General features: G+C 44.7%; 1 protein-coding gene across 6 annotated transcripts in view; it reads right to left on the bottom strand.

Annotated features, from left to right (window-relative positions):
- Positions 1–26,198, bottom strand: part of milt (trafficking kinesin-binding protein milt) — a 67,520-nt gene extending 41,322 nt beyond the window's left edge. For 2 of the 6 annotated variants that reach the window (XM_022086590.2, XM_022086594.2), the window contains exon 1: positions 942–1,133. Coding sequence is in view for 4 of the 6 variants with exons in the window: in XM_022086596.2 (XP_021942288.2) it covers positions 11,749–11,853; positions 13,535–13,639; positions 17,566–17,731; positions 25,854–26,045 (568 nt within the window). In the remaining 2 variants the exon portion in view is untranslated. Of the gene's footprint in view, positions 1–941; positions 1,134–6,250; positions 6,827–8,219; positions 8,425–11,748; positions 11,854–13,534; positions 13,640–14,899; positions 15,033–17,565; positions 17,732–25,853 lie in introns of those variants that run through there. The other 4 variants (XM_022086596.2, XM_022086587.2, XM_022086591.2 and 1 more) reach the window with 4 other exon arrangements.
- Between the last annotated feature and the right edge of the window lie 545 nt (positions 26,199–26,743).

Below are 26,743 nucleotides of genomic sequence, written 5' to 3'. Positions count from 1 at the left end.
GCGTCCAGTGACAGGATAACGAAAATCGGAAGAGCTGCTGGAGAGACTGAAGAAAACCCACGAAAACCTCACTCAGGACAGCCGTTCGGATAGGTCTGAAGGGATGGAACGAACACGAAGGGCACATATTGATCCGTATCGTGGCTAAGCACGGAACACCTCGCCCTGACGCGAACGGACCTCGCCGTCCGACAAGCGTCTTTCCACACAAGGAATGGTAAGACGGACGGAGAGTGCAGTGGCTACGATAAAACCCGACACAGCTCGAAGGATGGCATCCTTTGGTAGGATTTGGGGTTCTCAAGGCGGTGTAGCGTAATCTTGTAGAAGTTTACCAGCGTTTCAGAGGTCCTTGCTGCCTCAATCATCAGAGCGTTGAGTGCGCATCGCCCTCATGATGGAGGCAGTAAAGACCTCTGTAAAATGATCATCGCCGAATTGCTTGCACAGCTGCAGTCAATACGGGGGAACACGAAGTACATTCTCCATTAAAGGGCACCGACTGCATTCCTATGCATGAATTTTATTCTCAATGTCACACTCCCATGTAAAACTTTACTTTTCTACACTTATTCTGTTTGAAAGCCTCGGTTGTAATAATAAATATTTTGGTTTCCCTACTGCGTTGGCAAAGGCTGGCGTTAATTTCTTCGTAATCACAGGTCTGTATCGCAACAGCTGTTTGTTGGAGGGAAAAGTCATGCATTTAATTGATCTGAATCGAATCCTGATACGCCATCACCGATTTGCGAAAAGGCCAAGTGAATTATCGGCTGAAAGACACTTCACCACGACGACGTTAAAATAGAACAACAACGGTGTAACTAAGCCACAAAGCAAACACCTCAGTCCTTCAGAAGAAATAGCCGAAGGCTATTTACAGCTCAATTAGAAGATTACCAACTGACAAGCAATGCATTCATAATCGTTGTTTTATTTACCTTGGCAAAGAGTACACGACACACAAAGTTCGTTTATACACAATTCGTGTTCAGTCCTTTGCTATGTCAACAACACTTCCATGACACAGGGATGACGCATTTTAACGACACTTCGGCAACCTAACAGCTCGAACTGAACGGATCGCGCCTCACACCAGACAGACAAACCGAGCGAGCATTCACTGCCTTTCTCGGTTCTTGCGTACGTCGAAGACCGTCTACACCTAAACAAAAATCCAGTTACACAGAACATGGCGTACGAACACCTGCGGCACCACCTAGCGACAGTCAACGGCAACAATAAAAATAGGCTTCGCGGACTCAGTAGATATTGCCGCGGTGAGCAACTCTACAAACGGGATTGTGCGTTCAGCTAACATTCCTTTACACGGAAAATATATTTCTCGTCAACTAAAATAATACAATCAGAGATAGAGTATGATAAATTATAAGGCACGCTATATGTATCTAATATACTGTAACGTCAGGTAAAAAGGGCTTGGAAGCAGACGGCAAACTCCTCAGGGAGTGTCAGCGGATGAAAGGGCGACCTTGAACTTCAAACATCGGTAAAACCACGACGATTAGAACAACAACAACAACAAAAAGGCATATCTTAAAAATGTGATACATAAACCTGAAAGTTAAACTATACGCTTGGAATACTGCACGCAGTACAATTTCCCAGCATTTTTACTATTACGAAAGAAAAGTTTGCTTAAATACGAAATATCATGTGGGACCTTACACATTGGATTGTGACATTACGCGTACAAGTCTCTATTCTCACCCTCTGAAAAGAGCTCTGCGACTTATATCATCTTCCTCAAAGCTGCACACGAGTACCGCTCTCAAAGATCACTTGAAAGGGACATTCCCCGCTTTTTAAGAAACCAGAAAGCTCATTGCCGCTAACGAGCGTCTGACATTGGATCCAGTCCCAGTCCACAACTTCAGACTTCAGCATTTTTGGAGACACTAACCGAGTAACAAAGAAATACTCTCAATTGAAACCCAGCATCGACATTCCGACGTGGTTCAACATCAGCTGCTCTGCTATTAAAACGCGGATTCAATTATGGAATTACAATTCGTCGTCGCTGAGGCCCGTAATCGCCTCTGATAACGAGACTTCGCGGCTCTCCTCAGGAACGCAAAACCTGTTACGTTACCAGAACGAGTTGCAGAGAGGCGATAAGGACTTCGTCGTACACGGTTACGACACAAGGCCTTGCTTTAAACGACAAGATGACCTCGATCCGAAAACTCACAAACGACTGCGGCGAAAGGAGGAAATCGTAGAAGTGAACTGCGGTCGGTCGGTCACACTTATACAGGCATACCTCGGAGATATCGCGGGTTCGGTTCCAGACCACCGCAATAAAGCGAGGCGCAATAAAGCGAGGTATGCCTGTACATTCTTCACGCTGTAACGCGAGGGCCAGTTCACAATTCTGTCTGTCGCGTTCTTACCAGGAGGCAGGTAATTTGCTTGGGTGATGGTCTGTGTTCGTACCAATGGGAACCTACCTGGGGGGGGGGGGCACATCTCAGCAATATCCAGGATTACTTGTCCCTGGGGCCTGACCCAGAGTCTTTGCCCCACGGGCCACCGATTTCTTCCCTGTCTCAGCCACCAGGCCTGGGGATCCTCGTGTTTCTAACTTCAGTCAACGATTATTTATTTCGGAAATCGGCCATGTCTGGGTAAACATGGACGGGAGGTGAACGGCGCTGACGTAAGCATCTCATCTGTTCCCTAAACATGCTCAGAGAACAGTTTCAACTGTAAGAACCGGAGAGTACGGACATGTCCCTTTAAGTAACGTAACCTGAACTTTCTTTCTGTGTGACATAAGCCGCTGCCGCTGCGTCGCCTGGGGAACACAAGCTGGACCTTAAAGGCGGTAATGCCATGTCCAGATGGATCGTGACCTTACTTAGTTAAGATCCATTTTAATATTATCTCTCCAGACAAGCCTCTGTGTTCACTTCGGTATCACTAACCAAAATTTCACACGCATTTCTCATCTACATGACCCGTCCACGTCACTCCCACAGTCTGATCTTGCTCGCATCTTCAACGTACTATTTCCAATGTCGGTTACATAAGACTGTTGGCGAGAGAGTTTAAGTAAATACCCGTGACGTAATCGGCTCGGATGTCACGTGAAACGTTACTAGCAGACCGAAAAAATGTTGTGTTTGTTCTGACCTGATTTAAACATTTAATAATGCTAAAAATTAATTATTTTTCTACTATGTCCTTCAACAGAAATTGCTGTTTCAGTGATACATGAAAAAAAAAAATCAAAACTATCAACGAAAATATAAAACTTTAGATTGCTGTCTGGTAGACTACACGGCGGAACAACCCAGAAGACTCAACGCCGCGAAAACCTCAACTCCTATATAAAACTTTAAATGCATTCTCCATCCAAGAGCTGAATCACAATTATCTCCACACGTGTCCTTATCACTGTCGCCTTCGCGTCTTAGCACATCGTAAGTTATCACATCATCGCCCAAAATCCTCATTTCGCAACTTGCCGAAGGAATCCCGAACAATCAGCAGCTGTTATTTCACGGTCGGATCTTCAGTTTTGCTCGCGCTAACACAACGAAGGTTAGCTCGCAACCAAGTGACCATAACCTTCTGGAAGCCTATCTACTTTAAAGGTCTTTTCTTTCAAGCTTCAATGAATTTAAAACCAAGGACTTGAATATACCTGCATCTCCAATGCGCAATGTCTGACATTTCTATTAAAATTCGCCTTTTAGCACCACCTTTTTAGTTCAAGGTCACAGTCAATGGCCTCACAGCTTGTGCGAACTGGTTCGTAGATGTCAACGTTTCGGAGAGACATGCTGTCTCCATCTTCAGGGCCGAAGTGACGATGCTCGGAATCAGAGGAGACAGTTCGTTTCTCTGAAATGGTCCAGGTCATCGTGATCGTCACGCCGTAAAAGCCTCAAAGCTCACACACAGTGGAACTCCACGTGGAGGAAACAGTTCACACGACCCACCCGCCTGCTAGAATCCCAGGGCAGTAATGAGATTCAAACTACTGTCTCCTATGAATCCTAATGAGGTGCTGGGACCGGAGCACAGCTGCTCCGGGAGACAATCCGCGCTGGCTGGACGTGACCTCCCGAAATCACTTGGCCGTCCACCTACCTGAGGCTGAGGACCGCGACCCAGAAGCTCACTGTCGGCTTCAAATGTGCGGCCGCCAGCGGCCTGGAAGAACATCCGGCGGGCGAACTGGGTTCACGCCCGAGTTAACAGCGAATCAGCGATCGCGTGACGAAAATTTCGAAATGGAAATGAAACTGCCTTAACCATCTTTCATACAGTCTGAATTTTTTGTCATCAAGACCGCCCCCTCACCAATTACCGCCGTCCATCAGCCGCTGACATTCCACAGTCTTAAGAGTCCTTTATGAAAGCGCATTGGCTCTTTCCATAATCGCATTTCGTAAGTCGTACGGTATCTCATATGACCATAATTCAGCGAGTGTACGCGCCAGGAAGATCTCATGTAATCGATAACGCCACACCAGGCCACGCCTAGATACGTAACAGCTGAAATTGCTTATTACGCCACTTAAATGAACGACGCCTCTCAACTGAATCGTCGAATGGGATTGAAGGAAACCAGCAGCAGACCATTTATAGATCGGAGTAAAACCGAGAAATGAAACATCTGAATTACGCTGGCCGAGAATCGAACCCGGGAGTTCCTGAAGAGGAGGCAGGATGTACTGAACAGTTTCTAAATGTAGTATGGAGTCACGTCTGCGGGCATAAAACATTTCTCGACTAAACATTTCGATGGGAGAACTGTGCGCTGAGCTTTGTGCATGAATAACACGCAGAGATTTTATTGTTATAAAAGACTGACATAATCGCATACCGGACACAAAAGACCACGTTCCTGAAACGTGGTTCCGCAGGAGTCTCCAACAGACGGCGCTGGCATTTGGTATTTCCGGTCTGCGGTAAAATCCGCCGACGGAATTTGACTTGCGATCTCGTCCTGAGCAGGCCTCTCAAGTTCCTCGCCGTTCGCTAGCAGATTCAGTGCGGAAAACAGCTGAATCGCCTCCTGCTACACAATTTTGCTTTGACTCTGATCGCACGGGCTAGGAATCTGCGTGACGCACTTGTATGACGACGCAACCCGCGGTGAATGAGTCACTACTTCTAAAGAATGAAAGTTCACAGGACATCGGACCAGAGGTCATGGCAACAGATTCAAGCTCTCCTAAAAAGTTTACTAACAAACCCAGTCGGTCGAGAAATGACTTACTTTTAACAAACCAAATTACGCATTACCCTGACCACAAACGAAGGCCACTGGACCCTACCCAAAGGCAATTCGACCCGGTTCAAAACGCCTCTCTACTCGGGGCTTCACGAGCAAAATTCTGCAAGCAGTTCTCATTTCCCCACGTCCCGAACACCTTACCCTCCCGAATCTCAAGAGAGGGGTGGCGGGGGGATGGACACAGGGGCGCAGACCGAGCAAAAGTCTGATGAATTTGCGAGTGAGGTCCATTTCTAGTCGACACATGTGCGTGGTACAGGGCACACAGACAAATGTTTAACGGAGTCCCGCGGTGTCCGCCGATGTCCTCAGGACATGGGGGCCTAAAAATCAGCCGGGCGACAACCCCAGGTTGAGTATTTAGCGATCAGAGACGCGCGCATTGACGAGCTTTCGTATTTGGTGAGTGAGTGAGTGAGTGCTTTGATTCCTTCTCGCGTCGAGAGTTCAATGTCTAGACCACAGCCTGACGACAAACTCGGTCTGGTAACAAATAGTACACGGAGGTTTTCACGAAGATCGTCTGCAACTTTCTCCACTGTGTGCTACTTCCTGTCCGTCAGCTCCATTCAGTGCTCGAATATACAAGCTTGCCGTTGAACTCACTCAAATCCCTTCTTTTTTTCTTTTTTTTGGGTTTCAATTTTATGCGTAAGGTTTCGCTAAAGTTATCTTTTGTGGGCTGCCCAAATTTTCCAAAAAAAAAATCAACCGCCCAGTCGGTCGAGCAATTCTCAGCTTCCACAACACTCAAATGTTCACACCCGTGTCCACAAAATCCCTCTCACTATCGGATCTCAATCCTGAGCCAGATTAATCCACTTCACATCCTCAACAATTTCACAGCAATATTACCCCCCCCCTCCCCAAATGGTCTAGATCCAGACCTTCCATACCGTGTGCATGTCCCCCGCGCCCAACCCCATCACGTCTGGCAAAGGCTGAACCATGCCAAGAGCTCGCGAGTGAAGAACTCACGTGTTGATGCGACATCCATTGACCTCACGACCCTGAAGTAGGGCGAGCCCCTGCGCCTGTAGTCTCTGGCTACGTGGTACAGGAAGTGAGCCAGCTCTCCGCGGCCCTCGTAGTGACACCAGCCACATGTCAAGGTCGTGGGAGACGACGAGGAGGCTCCGTCGCCACTCATGGCATTCGGCGACAGACGACTCCGCGGTCTGGACCTCTTCGAGGCGCAACGGGATGACAAGTCCACTGTTCTTCGCCGCTTCGATTACGCAACACATCACTTCACTTCGTACGAGCATCAGGCCTGCCGAATTACACAAATTACAACGCCGCGGCCATCGAAACGTCGCAGGGGGGTGACCAGATTCCGGGCAAGAAGCAAGACTGGCCCACAGACACTTCGGAAACTGCTCTTTGTGTTTCGACAGACAACTGACGAGCGCCACTAGAGATGCTGCCGTGTAAACATCGTTCTGGGACATCCTGTACAAGAATAGACTCGGTTCTCTCCGTATGTGTTATGGCTTCGTGTTGTTCCCCTCCCTCCCTCCTTCGTGTGTATTAAAGTCATCCGAGTTCGGAATCTGCTGAGGCCACAACACGAAGAGGAAGATGGATGTCTTCCGGGTTGTAGCGCCGTGCAATCTGGTAGAAGTTTACCGGGGTTTCAGAGGTCCTTGCTGCCTCCATCATCATCGCCCTGAAGATGGAGGCAGCAAGGACCTCTGAAACGTCGGCAAACCTACCAGAATATACGGCGCTTCAACCCAGAAGATAGCTTTCTTCGTAATCACTGTCACAGAACCTCAAAGGCTGTTCTTGGGCGCAGAGATCTGCCCGAAGACTTTGCGTGACATTACATCATCACTTACTGTGGCGTACAGAAGGAAGTGATCGTATGGACGCGTGTTTAACGCAGTACAGACCTACGGACCACTTTCAGTGCATGGAAAAATCGAGTACCGTACCCTTACCAGTGACGTCGTAACTTGCTGATAATGACGTCATCGGAGTAGGGCGTTTTACAGTAGCCCACGCACAAGTCCACTACTTGTGAGCAATTACGATGATAACAGTTTGTAACAGAATTACTTCCGGTTTCGCCATCGGCTAAAGTTTCGACCTGGACATCAGAATCGGAACTACAGGCAACAACTTCAAAACGTTCCCAGGATAAAAAGTACAAGGCGTCCGAGTTTGACAGGGGAGACCGTAACAAGCCCACTGAACGATTAAACTCGGAGGAGTTTCAAAACCAAAGCGGACGACGGAGGGCACTGATGGCTAGGCGACGAGGAGCCAAACTCATGAACATCGCCGTGAACTTAATCATAAATCTGCGCTCCGCGAAGGCAAGAACGCTTACCCAACTGATTGACAGGAAGCTTTATCACGTACGGTAGCTTCGAAAGTCTCGAGACTGGTCGGCCAGCGCGACTGTCCTATTTGAGTGTAACCGGAAGCATCAGAGGACAAAATCCTCGTCCGCCAACCCTGCGGAGGACTTTCAAGGCACGGGACACCAGAGCGAGTAGTGAAATGCCCTGCAAGACAGATTCCGACGCACGGACGATCCGTGCTCAGGGTGCTCAACCTCTCCAAGAGACTGCACTTGGTCCCGGAGGAAGTCTCGCTCTTGACTGAGCAGTTCGTACCAAATTTAACGGCAATCCATCAAATTGTTGAAAATACTGGACTGACTGACATGAAAGCGAACTCAAGCCTGTTCCTCCTTGTGCGTGGGAATTAACGCGGAAAGAGACGGACGCAATGAGAATGCAGCACGATTTTCAAAAGGCTGACGAAGTCCTGGGGGGCGACAAAACCGCGAAAGAACCTTTTATCAGAACAGGTAGAGAAGGCAACTATGATTCTGTCTTGACGCACGATGATTTTGCGTAGATCCATGGACCATCGGAGTCAGCTGCTTCCAAAATCTGGTCACCCTATCACACGCCGTAATTTCTAGGTTACTTACAACTATTCTGCACGCATCAAACATCACAGCCCTAAAATTCTTCAGTCTTCTTACGTAGAAAAAAACACACACGACTTAACAGAAGAATCCCGACATTCAAAGTACAATCCGCAGGGCGAAATCTGCCGAACACATCGCGACTCTGCGAACAGACGTTGTCAACTGGGACAGCGCGGATGGCCTCGCGTCCGGCCGGCAGCTTCACGCGCGCACTGAAGCACGTTGACACTCACTGCGCTGCGTTAGCGCTCACTTTAACGTCGTAGCACGCGCGGATCAGAGCCGAGTTACGCAACTGACTGCTTGCTTATCTTTTCCACGCCGCAACGAGTGTTCGGCATACGCGATTTTATAGCGATAAGGGCACTGCAGTCGCCATCGTCACAGTTGCACGACGGATTCCGTCCTGTTCACTGTTTGTTCTTCAGAGGTTCTACATTATAATGTATGTTTTTTTCAGTATATATTTTATGCAAAGTGTTCAACGAGTGGTGGCCAATCTGACGACTCACTGACGTGGCTAATACCATCGAATATGGCGCCTAGCCGCTCTCGATTCCAAAATACTTCTGCAAAGATTCAACGGAATATCATCTTGCTATCTCTTTCTGAGTCTTCCGAGATCAGTATTAAGATTTGGAAGTAAACCACACAACTGCTGACGTACTGAGCACGTCTGAAAATCTTTGTGCCTCAATCCGAACGTGTGCCGTGACGTCAGTTTTTGTTCCGAAGGAAAGAAAGCCCACGAAGCTACTGCCAGGCACTGTCCGGCTCTCTCGTCATTTGTTCTTTCTGTTTTATTTTGCGATGGCAGTTCTGAGTGACGGGACATCTGAAAGGAAGCTTTCGCAGCATCCGCGAATTTCCTAGACGGACTGAGGAAAACCACGAAACCCAGGGTCCCCCTCCCCCAAACCGAAGCTGGGGTGCACTTGTTCTCCTTAAGCGCCGATTTCGTAACAGGGCCTAGGCCAACGAGTAGAGGCGAGGCGAGGCGAGGCGAGGGAAACGTAGAATTAAGCACAAATGGACCGTGAATGACAAATCACTCGCATATGCCAAGGATCTCAGTGAGGCCATTCACTCTCTGCCGCTGTGCAACCACAGCATAATTTTGAAGTCATTTTCCAGACAGATTTAAGTTCTTCCAAGTGTGTTCTGTCATAAAACCAATTCTCCTCTGGTGCCATTGCATGAGAAGTGACCGCGTAGGTCAGTTCAACGCAAACATGAACGGTCATAACCCAACTTTACATTACTTCACGTAATATTCGGAAAATAAGGTTTATACCTCGTGTCAGACGCGCATTTGGAAGGCTGCTCTGAACCTCTTCATAACTTCCGGCACACACGACCAGCCAAATGCTCAAGAATTCCCAAGAGCGTAAACGAGGTCCGAAGGTCACGTACGGGCGAATCCACAATTTTACTCATGTTACCTGATTGCACGTATTTTACGAGCTTCCCCTACATACAACAGACGGAATAAATCCGTACAAGATGGCTGTCTTCTGGGATGTCTGGTCTGGTAAAAAAGTAACCACGAGAGCGATGAAACGCGGGTCAAATTCTACCGCGCTCCCAGAAGACAGCCAGCCAGGATCATACTCGCAGCGGCGAGAACCTGGAATCTCTCCCAAGTGCGCCTTTTTCTTCAAACATTTTCGCCACAAACTCTACTTCCTTCCCCCCCCCCCCTTTGGAACCCTGCGGCCTTCGCCCCACTCCCACCAGAAGGCATTCATTCATTCACAAAGTATGAGTTCACTGTCGCATTTCAGCGCGCGATCCTGGAAGGACGAGCCTACGGAGGCACAGTTTTTAATCAACTTTAACTCAGACACTCTTTCACGTTTCACATTTTCGCCTTCAGCGGACGAACGCTCCAAACTTCACAGCCGCTGACCGTCCTTGAACCCAAGAGACATCTGCTCTTTACAGGTCACGTGACGGAGTACAAACGCAGTTTCCAGATGCTTTAAACGGGACGGAAAAAGGTCTGCGAAGAACTGGATGACGTGAGTTCGTCCCACTCTTAATTTCACACGTAACGCCGTTGTTTCGCTAATCTCGCCTGGTTAACAAGTCTCATTACATTGCGTTGAAAAAAGGTAAGATTTATGAACAACGAAATGGAATACGTCGTGACTAGACCTCATGTACTATCCCGGAATCTGCCGGAGGGACCAAGGAAAAACACGATAATTCAAATCCAAGACAGTCGATCTCTGTGATGAGATTCGAATACGTGGCACGAGTGCTAACCATTCGGCCTTCCAGTCCCGGAATCCGCGTCATCTCATTAGGACTTTAATCGTGGAAGAGTGAAGGTGACCACCACTTACCACGTTAGCGCTGTGCCTTGCCCTCAATGCCAGTGAGCACAGTCACCTGACCCCCCCCCACCCCCCGGGCAGGCGCGTGACGCCCCGTGACGCACGACTATTTGCGTACATTTCAATGGACCGTACGCACACCTGGGATGGCACGGCAGTCGTCTCACTAAGGCACTGAGAGGCAGCCATTACATGTCGGGGGATACAACTTCTCGCTAAATTAAGAACAAATTATTTTCACATTATTTTCGCGAATGCTTCCTGGAACTAATGTCCGTCGATCAGAACGACTGACTCCTAACAATAAATTAATAACGCACCACATAATATGGCGTAAAGATTGGAAAAATACAGCAGGTTCTTAGTTGAACTAGGCACTTGACATGAAGATCACAAGACGCTTTCACACACCCCCACTCGCGGTGGCACAGAATTTGAAGAGTGGCGGTGCCGGATCGCATAATCCGAAACACGCTGGACGCTACTGATCATGGATTACGTGAGGGCAAAATGCCACGAAATTCTAATATGAGCTAGCGACGTATCTCAAAATGAGAGCTTACCAACCACTGGACCACCAGGGCAACCACAATGTCTCTGACCACGGACACACCAATCTTATGTATCCATCAGATGGAGTATCGTTCATTAGCAGCACAAATACATTTGACACTTCCTATAATTCATATCTGACGTGTATGAGATACTTCAATTAATCTTATTAGAAACAGTTTGCAACAAATTTCTAATACCAGACAGCGACTGCAGCTGACGCTGAAACCACTGCGACGCAACTCCCTCTTATCCGAAGGGCGCCGAGGGCTCAGAAACTGCTCGGATGCAAGCTGAATGAGGGCAGCTTCCATTCATCTTATTTTGTACTGACCGTAAGACGATGCCTCACTAAGCAAAGTTTTGCACTTCGTTCAAGACGCGAGACTGAACGCACAACTGGAGACGGTTGCAGTGCCTGGGTCATCATTTGCCCATCTCCTATCCACTCATTCCACGAGACTCTGCTTCAATTAGTAAGTGCGCGTTGAACCAACTACTTGATGAGGAACTCCCACGCGTAAAGCGCTGGATAAGCTCCGATCGCCTCCGACCCTGTAAATTGCACACGTCGAACGACGCTGGCGTAGGAAAAAGAAGAAGAAGAACAGTGAACAAAGTTCATGCAGACTACTTACGGAAGTAGTTGAGAGTTTCTCGGATCTGATCCGATGTTAATTTCACGTCTGCTTCTTCCAGTTTGAGGGCGGGGCTCGGGATATACCAGTCTCTGTTCTCGTATCCTGTAAACAGAACACAACAAAAATATGTCGTTAAATCCACGCTTAAAAAAATTCGGACTAGAGCAATTCTCGTAATTACTTAATTATACAGCGTGGGGCGGCGTTCATTGACTTACGCGATACTCTGGCAGCCCTGGGGAGGGGGTGAAACTAAGTGCGCTACAGCCATTTAAGGAAACATGGATCAGCGTGTTCACGGAACTGACACCCGATTGTAGTCTGCGGTGCAGGCCTCGCGATCTCATCGCCTGGCCCCTTTACGGCCACGAAGACCACGCGAGGTCCTTAAACAGCCCATGTTGCTGTTGTTGCAACTTTCAAAATGGCTGTCTTGACTATTTTCCCCTTCAACGCTGCTGCCAGGTCCTCACACATCCTGACTCTGCTCATCTTGTAGTAATGCTGCCATTTTTACCTATCTATCTCGGTGGCATGGATTTTACCTGCATGACACTGCGATTGAAATAATTTTGAATGACAGGTTTCTATGCAACCTGTAAGTTTTGTTACTTTTAAAGCCGTGCTTTGGCATTCCATCCTTGCGGGATAAACATGAATCCCCCCATACTACGGCGAAGTTTGCTTTTAAAACCAACAGCCACATACAGCAAAAGACGGTGACACGACGTAAGCCAAACAGACAGACGACTGACAACACGAGAAAATCTCACCCTCCATAGCAAAGCAATCGGAATTCCTGAGAAAAACACCCACATGCTGCATTTCCGAAACTACTTACTAGAATACATTTTTTAAACAAACACTCGTAACTGCATTGCACTGCGGTAGGAAGCGCGTGTGTGGAGTCTGGCAACACCTCTGCATCCCGCTTCTGACAAAACAGTCCGCTGCCGCACGGCGGAAAACTCAAAAACAGGCCAAAACCGATGCGGGAAGACAAAGTGCAACGAAGGCAGGAAGTTGACACCGACAAACAAAACACTCAAACCCCTTCTTTACTGCCACCCTCACAGTGCGACCAACAAAGTCCCACAACATAAATTTCACATTATTTAACAGGCAACACCACCCCACTGGCCACAATCCACCAACATCTACGTCAATATTAATAACATTATGCCTCTCTGATTCTTGCCGGCTGTACGATCACATTCAGTAGTAAGAATACCGCGCACTACATACTCTCTGCTAACAAATGAAACCTTCGAGTATATTATGGATATCTGCATAAAGATTATCTTCAGCAACATCAAACTGCGAGTCTGTCGTCAAGGAAACGCTGAAACATCCACAAGTTTTTTTCTATTAATCATTCACTTTGCTGACATTTTGGAGGAACCAGCTACCAGATACTAAAGCGTGGCCTCAGACCAATCAGTCTGGATAAAATGACCTTGAAAAGAATTCTTTTACTGATCTACCAGAGAAAACAGAGAGCCGATGCCAGAATGGACTTTAGTTCTGATCTGCTTTCCTATTGGCTACAGATACCAATAAAAAGTATTAAGTTCCTGCTGCCTCATGGCCTAGGACTATAAATAATAGCGCATGGTCATGATTAAGTCACTTCTCCTTGAAAGCAGTGACAGGCATTTTGAAACGTAATCAAACCCAGCCTGGATACAACAACGCGTCGCCCAAGAACGGACGCAAGACGGGCCTGTCACTGTTAGTGACATGGGCATTCTGAGCACGACATCTAATGGGGTGGGTCACACACCTGTGAACTGGGTGAGGGTGTCTGCTCGCAGTCGGTAGCGTGGGATTTGCTCTTCGAGAAGGCTTATGATTTCTACTTCAGGCAGATCCCCTCCACTGCACACATCTGCAACACAACAGAAGTAGGATTAATAAAAGTATCTTCACGACACTGAAATATCTAAGCCCAAAGAATATTTTAAATATTCACACAGTAGACCGCGCTACTGTTTCCAATTTCTGCGCTACAGATTATTTAACGATGCTTGCGAATCTCAGATTATACAACATCAAATGACAGGATGCGGAAGGTAGCAGTCACGGTCTAACTCAAGACTATCCTGGTATTTGCCTGGCGAGACTGAGTAAAACCATAAATATCCTCGGTCAGCACGAAAAATCTCCAGGTAAAGATTAGTACATGGGGACTCCCAAATACGAAGCAGGAGTTTCATCCACTTTACCACGATGTTCGGTCAGATCTCTGTTTATTAGCGTCATTCCGCTGATGTATTCACAGACATGCCCACTATATTACATTAATCACCCCAACATGTTTATCAGCGTACATACAACTGTACAGTACTCTCTCAGTGGGATAAGAAGATTCAGCATCGCTGGTACAGTATCAAAGTACAAAAATGAACATAACCCTGAGCCAGTTGAATCCACCTCCTGTCCTTACACCTGCCTCTTCCAAACAGCTGTTTCAAGTCTTCACCAAAATTCTGTACAAACGTCACGCCTCCCTCATCCTAGTCACATGGTCAGATGATCAACCAGATTTTATTTTTATAAGATTATGGCGACTAAAATTAATTAATCAACTCATATACATCAGTAAGGAAATAAAGAAGGAATGTGTTACCAAGCGCAAAGCATTACGACTTCGACTTATTAGCAAAATCCTTAATTTGAATGCAAACCTTAGTTACGGACGGAATAAGACGAGACTAAGAAATTTTCACTCATTCCTTTGTCAATACGGAGGACAATTTTGGCAGGTTATACAGCACGCATGCAAGAGACGACGACTGTATAAACAATTCATCAAAGCTGAAGAGGAGAGCACAGAGACCGCGCGATAGCATAAAAATGGATCTCGGAGCAAAAGGACAGGATTCAATGGCAGGCAGCTGTGAGCACTGTAATAACCCTCCACATTTAAAAAAATCAGGGAATTTCATGATGAACCGAGTAAATGTAACCATTTCAAGAAAGACCATAAATATTATTTATTTAGGAATATTTAAGTATCTCCATTAAGGGATCCACGCAATTCTAAAGATGGAAAAACACGTCTTTTAATTTCAATTCTAACTGATAAAGTTCACATTATTCTTGAGGTACGAAGCGCACGCGAGTCTTAGCTATGAGACCCACTCACCAGGTTCCCATGCTTCTAGAATACTTTTCCTCCTCTCCTGAAGGTCTCTTGATGCCCTCCTGATCCTAGGGCATACAAAAGACCCCAGGAACATGACTCCTCACAGAGAACCACTTACTTCCTAGTACCAACACCGCACAGACCAAACTAAGCCCAGGCGTGCTGATCTCATCCATACACACGGAGTACAGAAATAATCCACATCTGGACCACAGCCAGATCCAGGTTGAGAACCTTCAGTTTCAGAAGAATGAAAATTTGTAAATGTCACTGTACTGATTCCACCAAACTATCATCGAAAAGAGACGCAACCCAAGGTCCATGGGCACCTCTACACTGCAGAAGTCGTTTCATATTTTATTTAACAATACTCTTCCAACTGCACAACATAATGGATGATCGTGAATGACGAACTGGAAGGCTGACGCACCAGTACCACTTTGGTCTTCTGGGTTAAGATGTCATACATTCTTTTAGGTGGCTACAAAGATTTCAGAGGAACACACCACCTCCATCCTCAACGTTCTTCTAATACGTTAACTCAGAAGAACACGTTCCGCATTTCAACGACTTTGACCATAGCATACCCCCACGACCCGAGGCAGTACCCCACTTAAATATGAACTGTAATGAGCTTTCAATTTCAGCGTTAATGAAGATGTGCCCTCGTTAAGGAGCTACAGTGGGTGTCTAGAAAGAAAGACTGCAAGACAGAAAATGTTTGGCTAGGAAAATACCAGTCTTAAAAGGAAAGTGTCTAAGAAACTTGGTCAATCAAGAAAATGAATACAATCAATTTCCATCCAAACAAGAAAGTGCTTTGTTACAATTCATACTTAATTAAGACCCATATTAATATTCATAAACATGCTGAGGTAAAAGTTTTGTGAAAAATTCATTTTAAGACCGATGTGATGTTAAAACAACTTAAAGGGTTCACTGACGCTGGAAAAAAGGAATTAGAATTTGGAAATTTTATGTAACGTGTCATTGTAGGGGAGCCCCACGATAAAAACAAGGCCACCGTCCCTTCCGACTTCATGGCACACAGAAAAATGCTCGTCCGTGCAGTACCTGCACTGGAGGTGACGCTGCGTCTCCTGGCACTGTACCAGACCTTGATGATCAGAATAGGCACCACTGGTTTGAAATTTGACTGGAGTGAAAGACAAAAATCTGTCCCAGTGCCACTTTTCCAGCACAAATCATGCGTGGCCAGCTCAAGGACCGAAGTGCCTGGGCAACGTGCAAGGGGAGGGAGTTGCGCAACAAGTCAGCCCTGATTCAATCACACGCAGACAATCGCTGCGAAGAAATTGCACAAAACGATTGCTGAATCCATCCACCGGTGTTTGTCCGCATATTTTTTTGGGGGGGCAAACTGCAGATCAGATTTTTAATGGAATCGGCAGAACTGGCGCGCGCGCACTAAAGGCTGCCCGAGTAAATTAATTTCGTTCTGTATCAGTCCTAATGCATATGAAGCTCATATCAAACCAGTGAATCAACTTTGCCCAAACTGGGTCTCACCAAGATTTCAAATACGATATTTGAAGACACACATTCTTCTGTAACCAACCAACGATTACGATTTACTGTCAGTGAAAGAAGAAAGCAAATTTGTAAAGAAACCATTTGAAAAATGGTGTGTGTACTCCAATGGAGTACACAGTTTCAGTGCTGCTGTTTTGCGGTCATATCCATAATCTCTGATATATGAAAGTATATATTCATTTCAGATTGTTCCACTTTTCTTAAGTGTGATGACTTAGGCAGCGAATACAAGAAGGAAAATTCAAAATGGGTTCCACTTTACTTCTTCATTTCCCTTTCAACCTCATAAAAAATGAAACGGAGCTGAGAAAGGAGAGCGGCAGAATATTACGGCAGCACATCTTCTGCTTCCGTAATGTACAAAATCATCATCATTAGGTGGAATAGATACAGCCGTATCACCTATCATCATCACCATTAGCTTCAGTTGTGAGAAGGCTGAATGCAGCCCCTCTCCCCCCAGTTAAGGGGATGTAATTTTCCATCCCACACACACACACACTCGAGCGCTCCGCCTATATAACCCACCTCGTCCACGCGAGTAACTCCAGTTTGTGTTCCGCCTTCCCCACAGAATTGTGCCGGTGCAGCATTAGAGCTTCTTAACCACGTGCGATGCCAAGGCCTACCTAAAGCAATCATTACGGCAAAGGTGAGACGACAGCATCGCGGCTTCACACAGGTTGAAATGAACTCAATAAATCAGGCAGGAACTAACTGAAGGAATGGAAAACACTGATGACGTGTCTGATATACATAGAAATTGAACACCGACATCTTTACCTCTGTGAGAAGCTCAAATTGCACGTGACTGCTCTGAGCTGCATATTTTGTTGCTAGGTAACCATCTGTATGGTGGAGGGTCTTCCTAGAGAAGTTTGTATTCACTCAGTCGATCAACGAATCCCTTGCTTTCACGGGGCCCAGAGTTTTCATTCTCACGTTCACAAAAATCTGCATCCGAATCCAGTCTCATCCAGCATCCCCAATCCCACCCCTTTCTCCAAGTCCCACTTCAATAATATCCTCACCCTTCCAACTGGACTCTCCCTTTAGCGTCCCCAAAATCAAAATTCTATACATAACCCATTCCGCCGCATTTGAAGAAATACCTGTAATAGTCTCAGCGTCCCGTGTCTTGTCTCTCGACAGGTCCAGTGCTAGCAAGTTGGAGGGCCCCACTGGACCACTGCAGCAGCTCTCTGGAGTGGCCAGCTTGACAGCAGTCAACAGTGAGGAGGAGACACCCACCGCCTCCTCTTCTTCTCCTTCTTCCACCTGCACACAGACGGTCAAGGTAAAGTTCATTAGCTTAGGTGGGCAGGTTTCAACTGCGGCGAGAGCCAAGATCGTGGCCTTTTGGGTTGTAACTCCATGCAGTCTCGTAAATGGACACTGACGTTCCAGAGGAAAGTGAAGTAAGGTCGGATCTGAGATACTTGCATAGGAAATGTGGAAGGATTCGGTACGGAAAATCACAAGATCGACCAATCAGAGGACAAGTATGTGGGTCAGGAGGCAGAGTGCTACTCTGAACATTAAGGCAGCATGTTCTTCCTAAATGTAGGCAACCACATAACAGACTTCAAAGCATCATAACCGAGATTAACACAAATGAATTAGTCATTCGTAAAACAATACGAGCTACTACAACCATGATAATCAATCACCAGGGGTAAATGCATCACTTCTGACAATAGTCAGTCTGTTCCGTCGATATTATGTCGCGGTAATGGCAGAACAACACAAGTCCAAAATTAATTTTAGCTTGTAACTCTCCACGTAAAAGATAAAACTGAACTACATTCTTGGGGTAAAACAGTGTTTGCTAATTTATCTTATTTTATAAAAGTTCACTGATTAAAACGATTACGCAATCCTTAAAAAGACTTACAAATTTCAAAATTAAAATTAAAATACAGCCTGCACCTTTAAAACCCTTTCAAATATCCAATTAAACAAGAAAGAAGATTGTACTCTTTAGAGTACACTGGCATTCCTAAGGTGTCCTTCAAGTTACATGACGTAGGTAATAAAAGTCGCGCTGTAATGAGAGACCAACGTCAGTCCTTAGTTCATTCATTTAAAAATGCAGTCCGAGGGCGCTGATGTTCGCCGCGCTCCAACAATGGAAACCGCGGCCCCACTGTAGCACAACAATGCCTTCCGGTCGATCAGGTTTCCTGGCCCGCAGGATAAAACGCGACTGACAGACAAAGACGTTCTTCACTCACGGCAGATCCACTGCAACAATCAATAGCATTGTTGGTTTAAATGAATTCGTAATATAACGATCAGCATTCGTCCTTGCTCAGAGACGAACCCCGAGAGAGAACAAATCGATCCGAAGCAGCGAGTGTTTACTGTAGCCTAGATGTAAGCGGGGACCACAGTTAGACCGTCATTAGCAAATGATTGCGGAGGGGGGGGGGGGGGTTATACGCGAAAAAAATATGTACACAAGAAACTAGGTTCGTTAAAGTTCTAATATGAGGCAGGAACGAGTGTCTAGCTGTGACTAATGAATTGGAAGACACTGAAGGATGCAGTCGTGACCTAATTTAAGGGGCTGAGGAAAACAACGAACAGCCTCGGGATAGGCGCGATTTGAAACCGGGACCACAAGAATAGGCCACGATGTCCCGTACGTCTCCTAATTAGTGCAACGTTTTCTTACGAAGCTCTGGTCCGGGCGCCAACTTTGCCCGTTATCAACGACGAGCCAACCGCCTTGAAACGTTCGAGTCGAACTACTGACTTGGCCTTGGTATTGGAAGCACAAGCCCGTAGCTCTCGAAGCTGCAGCCAAATTTACGCGGGCCGCAAGTTGATAATCCCTAACCTGCATCACGGAAAAATTACAGCGCGTTACTTGCGGCAAGAGAGAGAGCGAGCGAGAGAGAGAAGGGGCCGTGAACGCAGATGGCTGATTAACGTTACGTAATGAGCAGATATTTCTTCCGGGTGGCAACGACACGCACACCTCTCCGCTGACGTAGACTACTGAGATCGTTCGTAATTTTGTAGGAGTTAACGGCACTCAGTCAGCACGATCACGATGAGTTCTCTCAGAAATTTCGCAACAGAACACGAATCAAAGGGCCCCAAATGCGTAGCCCCTCAACTCATTCGGTATTCGCCGAACGACGAATGCCTCGTGCTGCGTTAATTTCTCAATATTTCCTCTGAATATGTCGGCACTCAGTGATTAAGTTAATGTAACTCTGAGAGCACAAGCCTGTAATATGAAATCCAAAGTTTCCTTTACGCGAGGACAAAAATGAGACGCGTGGAGAAGGATTCATGAAGACTTCAGTTTCAAGTGCATGGATATTCATAACAGAAGACTACACTCAACCATCTGAAACCCCACGTACGATTGCCAGAAGAGCGTTCCGGGTAAGTCTGGAGTCAAAGATCGAACGGACAGGCACACAACTTCAAACCTCGTCAAGAAACGCAAGACAGGAACAGTTTTTAACAAACACTCCGAAGACGGCGGGCCTCCAAAAGCAAGGACTGAAACCAAAAACTCTGAGGGCAAACGCTTTGTAGACGTAGGAATATACATGGCTTGAGATGCTAATTTGGATGGTATTTCAATAAGATTTTTATGTCTCATCGTTTAGGTGAAATAAAGCATTAAACTTGGTGGGCTCATTTTGAAACACCCTGTATTTTGTTCCCACTGCCAGATCGTCTGCAAAAAAGGAACCTAACCTCTAATAACAGGATGATAGGAGTCGTATTCCAAAACGTTAATCAAAGTCCTCCTCCAGTACTCGATCAATTTCGATCTCCAACGCGACTCGTCAATATAAAATAAACGCTTTCACCCACGCGTCATCTGCGGACAGAAAACGGAAGGGCGGCGGACGCGAAACTTCAACTTTTTTTTTATCGGCCCGTCCATCCCTGTCTGTGAATCGCACTTTTTCTGGGACCTTGGCAACCAGAATACTGTGGGTTCATTGTTCAAACACACGGCTGCAACAATGGGAACCGAGGTTCACAACAGTGTCCTCGGATAACACCACCGCTGCATTTGTTACTCCTGTCGAGCAAGTCTAAAGTTCCTTTAAGCCACGGTCAACGAAGCGGGCCGATGTCTCCTCGCCCGTGATGCGCGTGCGACTAAAAAATGAACTGAAACCAGCGCATCCATAACCAAACCGACGTCTGCGCATGTGCAAAACGCCTCCATTAACGGCAATGTTACGTCTGTTTTCACGAAAGGTGCAAGAACTACACATACCTTGGCGCAGTTAGAAAGAACACATGCAGTGACCACGGCGCGAATTAGCAGAGAACGGTGTTAAGAAACGAAAGACGGACAACAAAACACGAAGTAGGATTTGAGGTTTTCACGGGGGCGACTACGAAGATGGCTGCCTTCCGGGCTGTAGTGCCTTGCTGCCTCCTTCATCAGGGCGATGATCGCTACAACCCAGAAGACAGCCTTCTTCAAACAAGGATGAAAGTAGAAGAAAGATAAAAATTCACACGTAACTGTAAAAAATATTAAATATAAAAAGCGTGCACGGAGAGCGTTTTCTGAGCAGCAAGGAAAACCACGACGGCAATGCGAGAAGGGCGAGTGGACCGTCTGAAGGGCCAAAGATTTTACCTTACGCAAACTGGCATCCGCCTGAAGATGCTTCACCTTGCAGGAACGGCACATGGCGAGACGACGAAGACACGCTTGACTTAACAACGACTTCTTCAGCACAAGCGCGCAAAGCTTACTACTGCAAACAATGCACAAGTACGCGAAGTACAGAATGTGACGGAAGCCTACGCATGGGTTCTTCGTATCACACACCAGCGACTGCAATTCGATCCGATTCCGCACTAATCCTTCGGGAGGGAGCGTTGTTCACTGCAGCGCTTGTTCCTGCCGCGGACGTAGAATGCAGACAGCCGACAATTTCTATGAAGGAAGGCAGCGAAAGGATCGGCGAGTAACCTCATTCTATGCTTGCCGTATGCTCACTCGCACGTAGACACCACCACGGTTGAATGCAACTAGAAAACACTGTTAAAAACAAAACGACTTTCATCAGCTTTAAAATCGAAGACATGTCGTATTCCACCTCAGAGAACAATGGTAATCCGTTCTGTGCACAGGGTCCTACGTTAGACTGGGTGTGCAGGGCTCCACTTTATCGACTGACTCCACAAACTCGGCAGATCGCACACACAAGTACAGATAATTGAACTGAAGAAAACGCAGGAACCTGTCTGAAACATGACGGAGGCTGCCCACTTCTCTTTGCAACCAGCCTTGAAGAAGTAAAGTCCTTGTGTTCAACGATACACCCGCATGACGTTACTAGCGTATCTTCTGGGTTGTAGCGCCGTGTAGTCTGGTAGATGCTTATCGACGTTTCAGAGGCGATGATGTGACTGAAGCAGCAACGACCTCTAAAACGTCGATAAGCATCTACCAGACTACACGGCGCTACAACCCAGAAGACAGCCATCTTAGAACTTGCCGCCTTGAGAACCTCAAACCCTACCAAATCGTAATAAGTTGTTAAGCGTTGATTAATCTTACACAGAATGTCAAGCTGGTTAAGGAAACGTTGATCTGACTCCGAAATTCCCACGTGACCTATATTCAGACGTCAACAAGGGTTGACTCAGTTCATGAGTCAAACAAAATTTCTACTCGCCATAGATTACTGCACGACGGAAATCGCGGCACCGAAAACAGAGCGGCTCGTCGTTCACTGCTTGCAGATCACTCCGCAGCAGAAAGTAGGTCCGTACGCCATTTCTGCACGCGGCGTGACCACTTTTTTTTTCATTTGCTTATCTGTCCTGTTGGATAATGCGGCACTAGAGGCGATTTCAATTATAATTTCAACGATTTGATAACTATCTCTCTGGAACTCAGTCACCTGATTGCATGTCCTTTCTTCCGGCTGAAAATCCCACTGTTTACCAATTCCAGAAAGTTATTGTTGAAAACCAACAAACAAATTCTTAGTTTCTGAGTGCGCTGGTTCAGTAATTCGCCATTTTTCAAAAGTCTATTATGGTGACGTCACATTTAATGTCTGCCTTTCTCATCACTGCACTCAGGGTGAACAGGTTCCTTGCACACTACAATGTACTGCCGTGAATCAACCAGCATTATATAATCTGCTCACCAGGGTCACAACTAATGGAAAAATTTTCAGATTTGCAGTCATAAAATTCTGATATTTTTTGTGCTGGTGTAGCAGAACCTACACCAGGCACCCACAAACATCTTGCATTCATTCCCATTAATAAGACTCTTTAATGGGGAAAGAGCACTCTCAGACTACAAGTACGAAAACTGTCAATATTTCAACACTCAGTTCCAAAACACTCCCTTCTGCACAGTCAACGACTGTGTTACTGCGACTGAACATGTATTTTAGCCATGAGGTTCGCAAATTAAAACCTTTTTTTTTTGCAATTGACACATCACGGAATCCAACACAGCACTCAAAAAACAATTTACGTTTTAAATAAAATTATATATTTTGAGCTGCAAACCACTGAAAAATGTGAACGTTATACATCTCTACTTTTGAACTTCATTAATGCAACACTTGAAAAAATGAGCAACTTGTTTACAAAATTCCTTTCAGCTACCAAAGTTCTTGTAATCCCAGAATTTTCTTTTGCACACCTTAACAGGCATGTGACAAGTTTCTAATAACTCCCAGATGATACTTTTCTGCAGTTAATTTCCAAAGTTCATAACAAATTACCATTTATAACTCTGAAGCTTTACAAGTTGCGAAGCTTTAAAATGAGTGCTACTATATTTCTCTACATGCATTATCAAATGAGTTTTTCAAACGTGTATTTCTTTTACCACAGTACGACTGAATTTTAAAAAAAACACCTTGACAGAAATAAAAAAAAAAGGCAAAGATGTTTGGCTATGGGGCCAATATGTATACCAAATTTCATCACAACAATCTGAGATGAAGTGTAAAGGGTAGGCGGCAGCTGTTTTACTGTCAGTAACACAGCATTACGATGGCAGAGGTCATAATAATTTATAAATAAAACAATCATAAACCCTATCCTATTATTCTGTAAGTTTTCTCAGCAACATATAAAAACAGTGTACATTGCATACAGCATTATACTCTAAACTTCATACCCCCTATCAAGATAATTTACTGGAAACCATGAAAGTTCATTAATTTTTAAAGTGATAACCATGATTGGCTCAAGAGGGGAAAAAGTGTAATTTTGGACTTACGGTTTTAAACAATTTTCAACAGAAATATAATAAAATTCTCCTGATCAAGACCTGAAAACCATAGTCAAGTGTTCGTAGCTATTTATTCCAGTGTGTGAAGACTGCTTACACGACTTCAAAACAAATATATATTCTCCACAAAGCAATTCTAATAATTAACGTCATTGCAGATGCACTGCATTCATTCTGCGTGTTATCGCACAACATGTATGTATGACATGAGACTCAAAACCATGTCATCATACTTACTGAACAAATAAATTCACAAGTGTGAAAAGTGAAGGTAAATATCGCAATGTTCAACATCCAGCACAGCAATGAAGAAATTTGTATGCATTGCTCACGTGAAGAATCAGATTAGCAAATGATGAATGGATGACAAAAGACTGTCAATAAGTAACTCATAACGAGTTGGACTTAAAAGCCAAAAAACACCTGTGCCTGGCCCTGTCAAGTTGCACAACCTGTTCTTGGCTTGCAAAAAATGATGTGTACATCATTCAGTTGTTATTGGATCATTATGTTCTTCACAAAATGGTTCCTGTGCAGCGCTAATTACGTCATTAACTTGTGGCCTGGGGAAAGTTCAAAAAATTATGGCAGAAAGAACTGAAATGTCTACCAGTCAACTCTGCTTTGAAATTAATAGGACATCAATGATTCCATAATTCATTCACTGGACCATCATTATGGAAAACAACACTATTCTCATCAACCACCTCCATTCTGAATGTGCATTACACTTAAGGCAAGCACAGAAATAACAAAAATTTGTGTTTGTGGCCTGCACTCCGTTACTCTGCGATACGGTAATAAAATTTTGGGACACAGGAAGAGTTTATGACAGGAAACACATCCAACACCAGTCAGTGTTGACAGGCGAGAGACACTCTGAAACTTTGAAGAAGGACTAGCATGATCACTGCAGAAATCCTCGAGAAAACTGTCCCAGAAAGGTGAAATATTTCTGGTTAGTGCTCACTCAGTGACAAAACAGAAGAAATTATGACCACTGCAATCTCCAGGTCTTAGTTTGCCAGACTTAATGGGGATTATAAATGAAACAGTTTAATTATATAACCCACAAATCTTGAAGGAACAAGATACAGATAAAACCTTCATGTGCCAAATTCTAACCTCAGTAAATATCAAAAAGGAGTTTACTATACTGGAGTTAAGTTATTCAGTAATCTTCCACCTACTATCAAAAGTTTAAACCACGATACAAAAATGTTTAAGCCAGCGTTAAAAGAGTATCTCCTATCTCACTCCTTCTACTCTGATGAAGAATTTATAAACACATGTAAGTAACAATGGTGATGGTTTCTCATCATAATTATTTTGCTGTAATACTTTAGTTCCAAAGATCTGTAAATAGCTGTTATAATTATGCATTTATATTTGTGCTAGAAACAAGTATTGTATTTGGGCTATGACCTGTTCTACATTCTTGGCTTAGGCCTATGAAGGATTAATGGAATGTAAATAAATTCTGTTCTACTGAAACACAATACTGAACAGGATGATGCCAACACTCACCCACACACACTTTGCAAAGTTTCATGAAACACACCAACTAATTGCTTGCACATTAATTATTCAAAATATTGTTTGTAAGTTAACAGTTCCAATATTGTGAAGAAGTGAAACTAAGAGGTTTCGTCTGTCAATGTAAACAAAATACACATATAATGAGTTCTTCCAACAGCAATAATATGCCCTAAATGAGGAATAAGAATATGTGACATATTTATAACTACAAACAATAATAAAAACACATTGGCCCATGAGGGGTTCAATTTTATAACTATCTCTGCACAAGCCCAAAATGCAAACTTATGAGTTACAACGCATTACATGCATACTGTACAAGATCATGCATGAGTGTAATGAATGCAGTCAGATGTAAATAACACTTAGAATTTTATTCTGTTGGATTCACTATTCACAATTACCTGCAAAGTGCATTGAACACAGGTAATTAATTTACAAATGTTGATACCAAGGCAATCACTATAAGACTTTAAACAGTTAGGCCATACACTCTTCAAATACAGCTGGGAACATTCAGAATGGTAAGGTACAAAGAATGCATGTGATCACTGATGGGCATTACATTTTTTCAATCTTGTTATGAAATATGACACTCACCAAAGATATCCTTCTCACAAGGCTGTACGCCTGAGGACCCTGAGATGATCTAAAAACAAATCTTGGCTTATTCTTGCCTTCTTCCATGCCTAGATCACATCTGTCCACCAATTTTGGCAGACTTCTGCCACGAGATACGAGTCGTGCGCCTATCATATTCATTACAATGTGTAAACATCTGACACTAAACATTCAACATAAACCATTGGGATCTCGATTTGTCACATGTGCATTTTTCAAAATTAAATTTATAATTTTAAAATTGTTAAAATTCAAGTAACTTTTGTTACAGAAACATGAATTAACTGACACCACTGGGAAACTGCATGTTTACACTGATTAAAGCCATATATATCTAATACAACTGCCATTTGCTTATTTCACACATCCCATTGTAACTTGAACACTCATAAATCAATAATAGTTCTTTATGATTAGCTGGTATCACTGATACACTAGTACTGATACAGGTCTTATCTCAACACTTATCTATTTCACAGATAACACATAACTTAAACAGACCTATACAATGGAAGAAGAGAATGAATATAAGATTCCTGCTTTACTGCCTCCAAGGAAAGTGATCCCAGCATTCTATCTACCTCTTATTTATTTAAATCATGCATGACTGTAAGATATGGGAGGAAGGAAGGGGAAGGGAGCCTCTGGCATGTCTTCAGTGTGGAAGTATCACACAAAGATTAATTTCTGCAAATTTACTTGCCTCAATGTCTCAAGCACAACTGTACTTGTATTATGTAATATGTGTTGTATTATTATGACTTATTCCACATCCTATTGACATCTAATTTACAGATCCACATAATGTAATAATGATGTATTATGTATGTATGATAAGTAAACTCCCTGCCGAACACATTCATTAAATT

This window comes from Zootermopsis nevadensis, unplaced genomic scaffold, assembly GCF_977971745.1.
Source record: "Zootermopsis nevadensis isolate Lab colony 2312 unplaced genomic scaffold, Znev_1.0 Znev_ptg000019l, whole genome shotgun sequence".
Classification (NCBI taxonomy): Eukaryota; Metazoa; Arthropoda; class Insecta; order Blattodea; family Termopsidae; genus Zootermopsis; species Zootermopsis nevadensis.
This window is presented reverse-complemented; position numbering and strand designations above follow the sequence as displayed.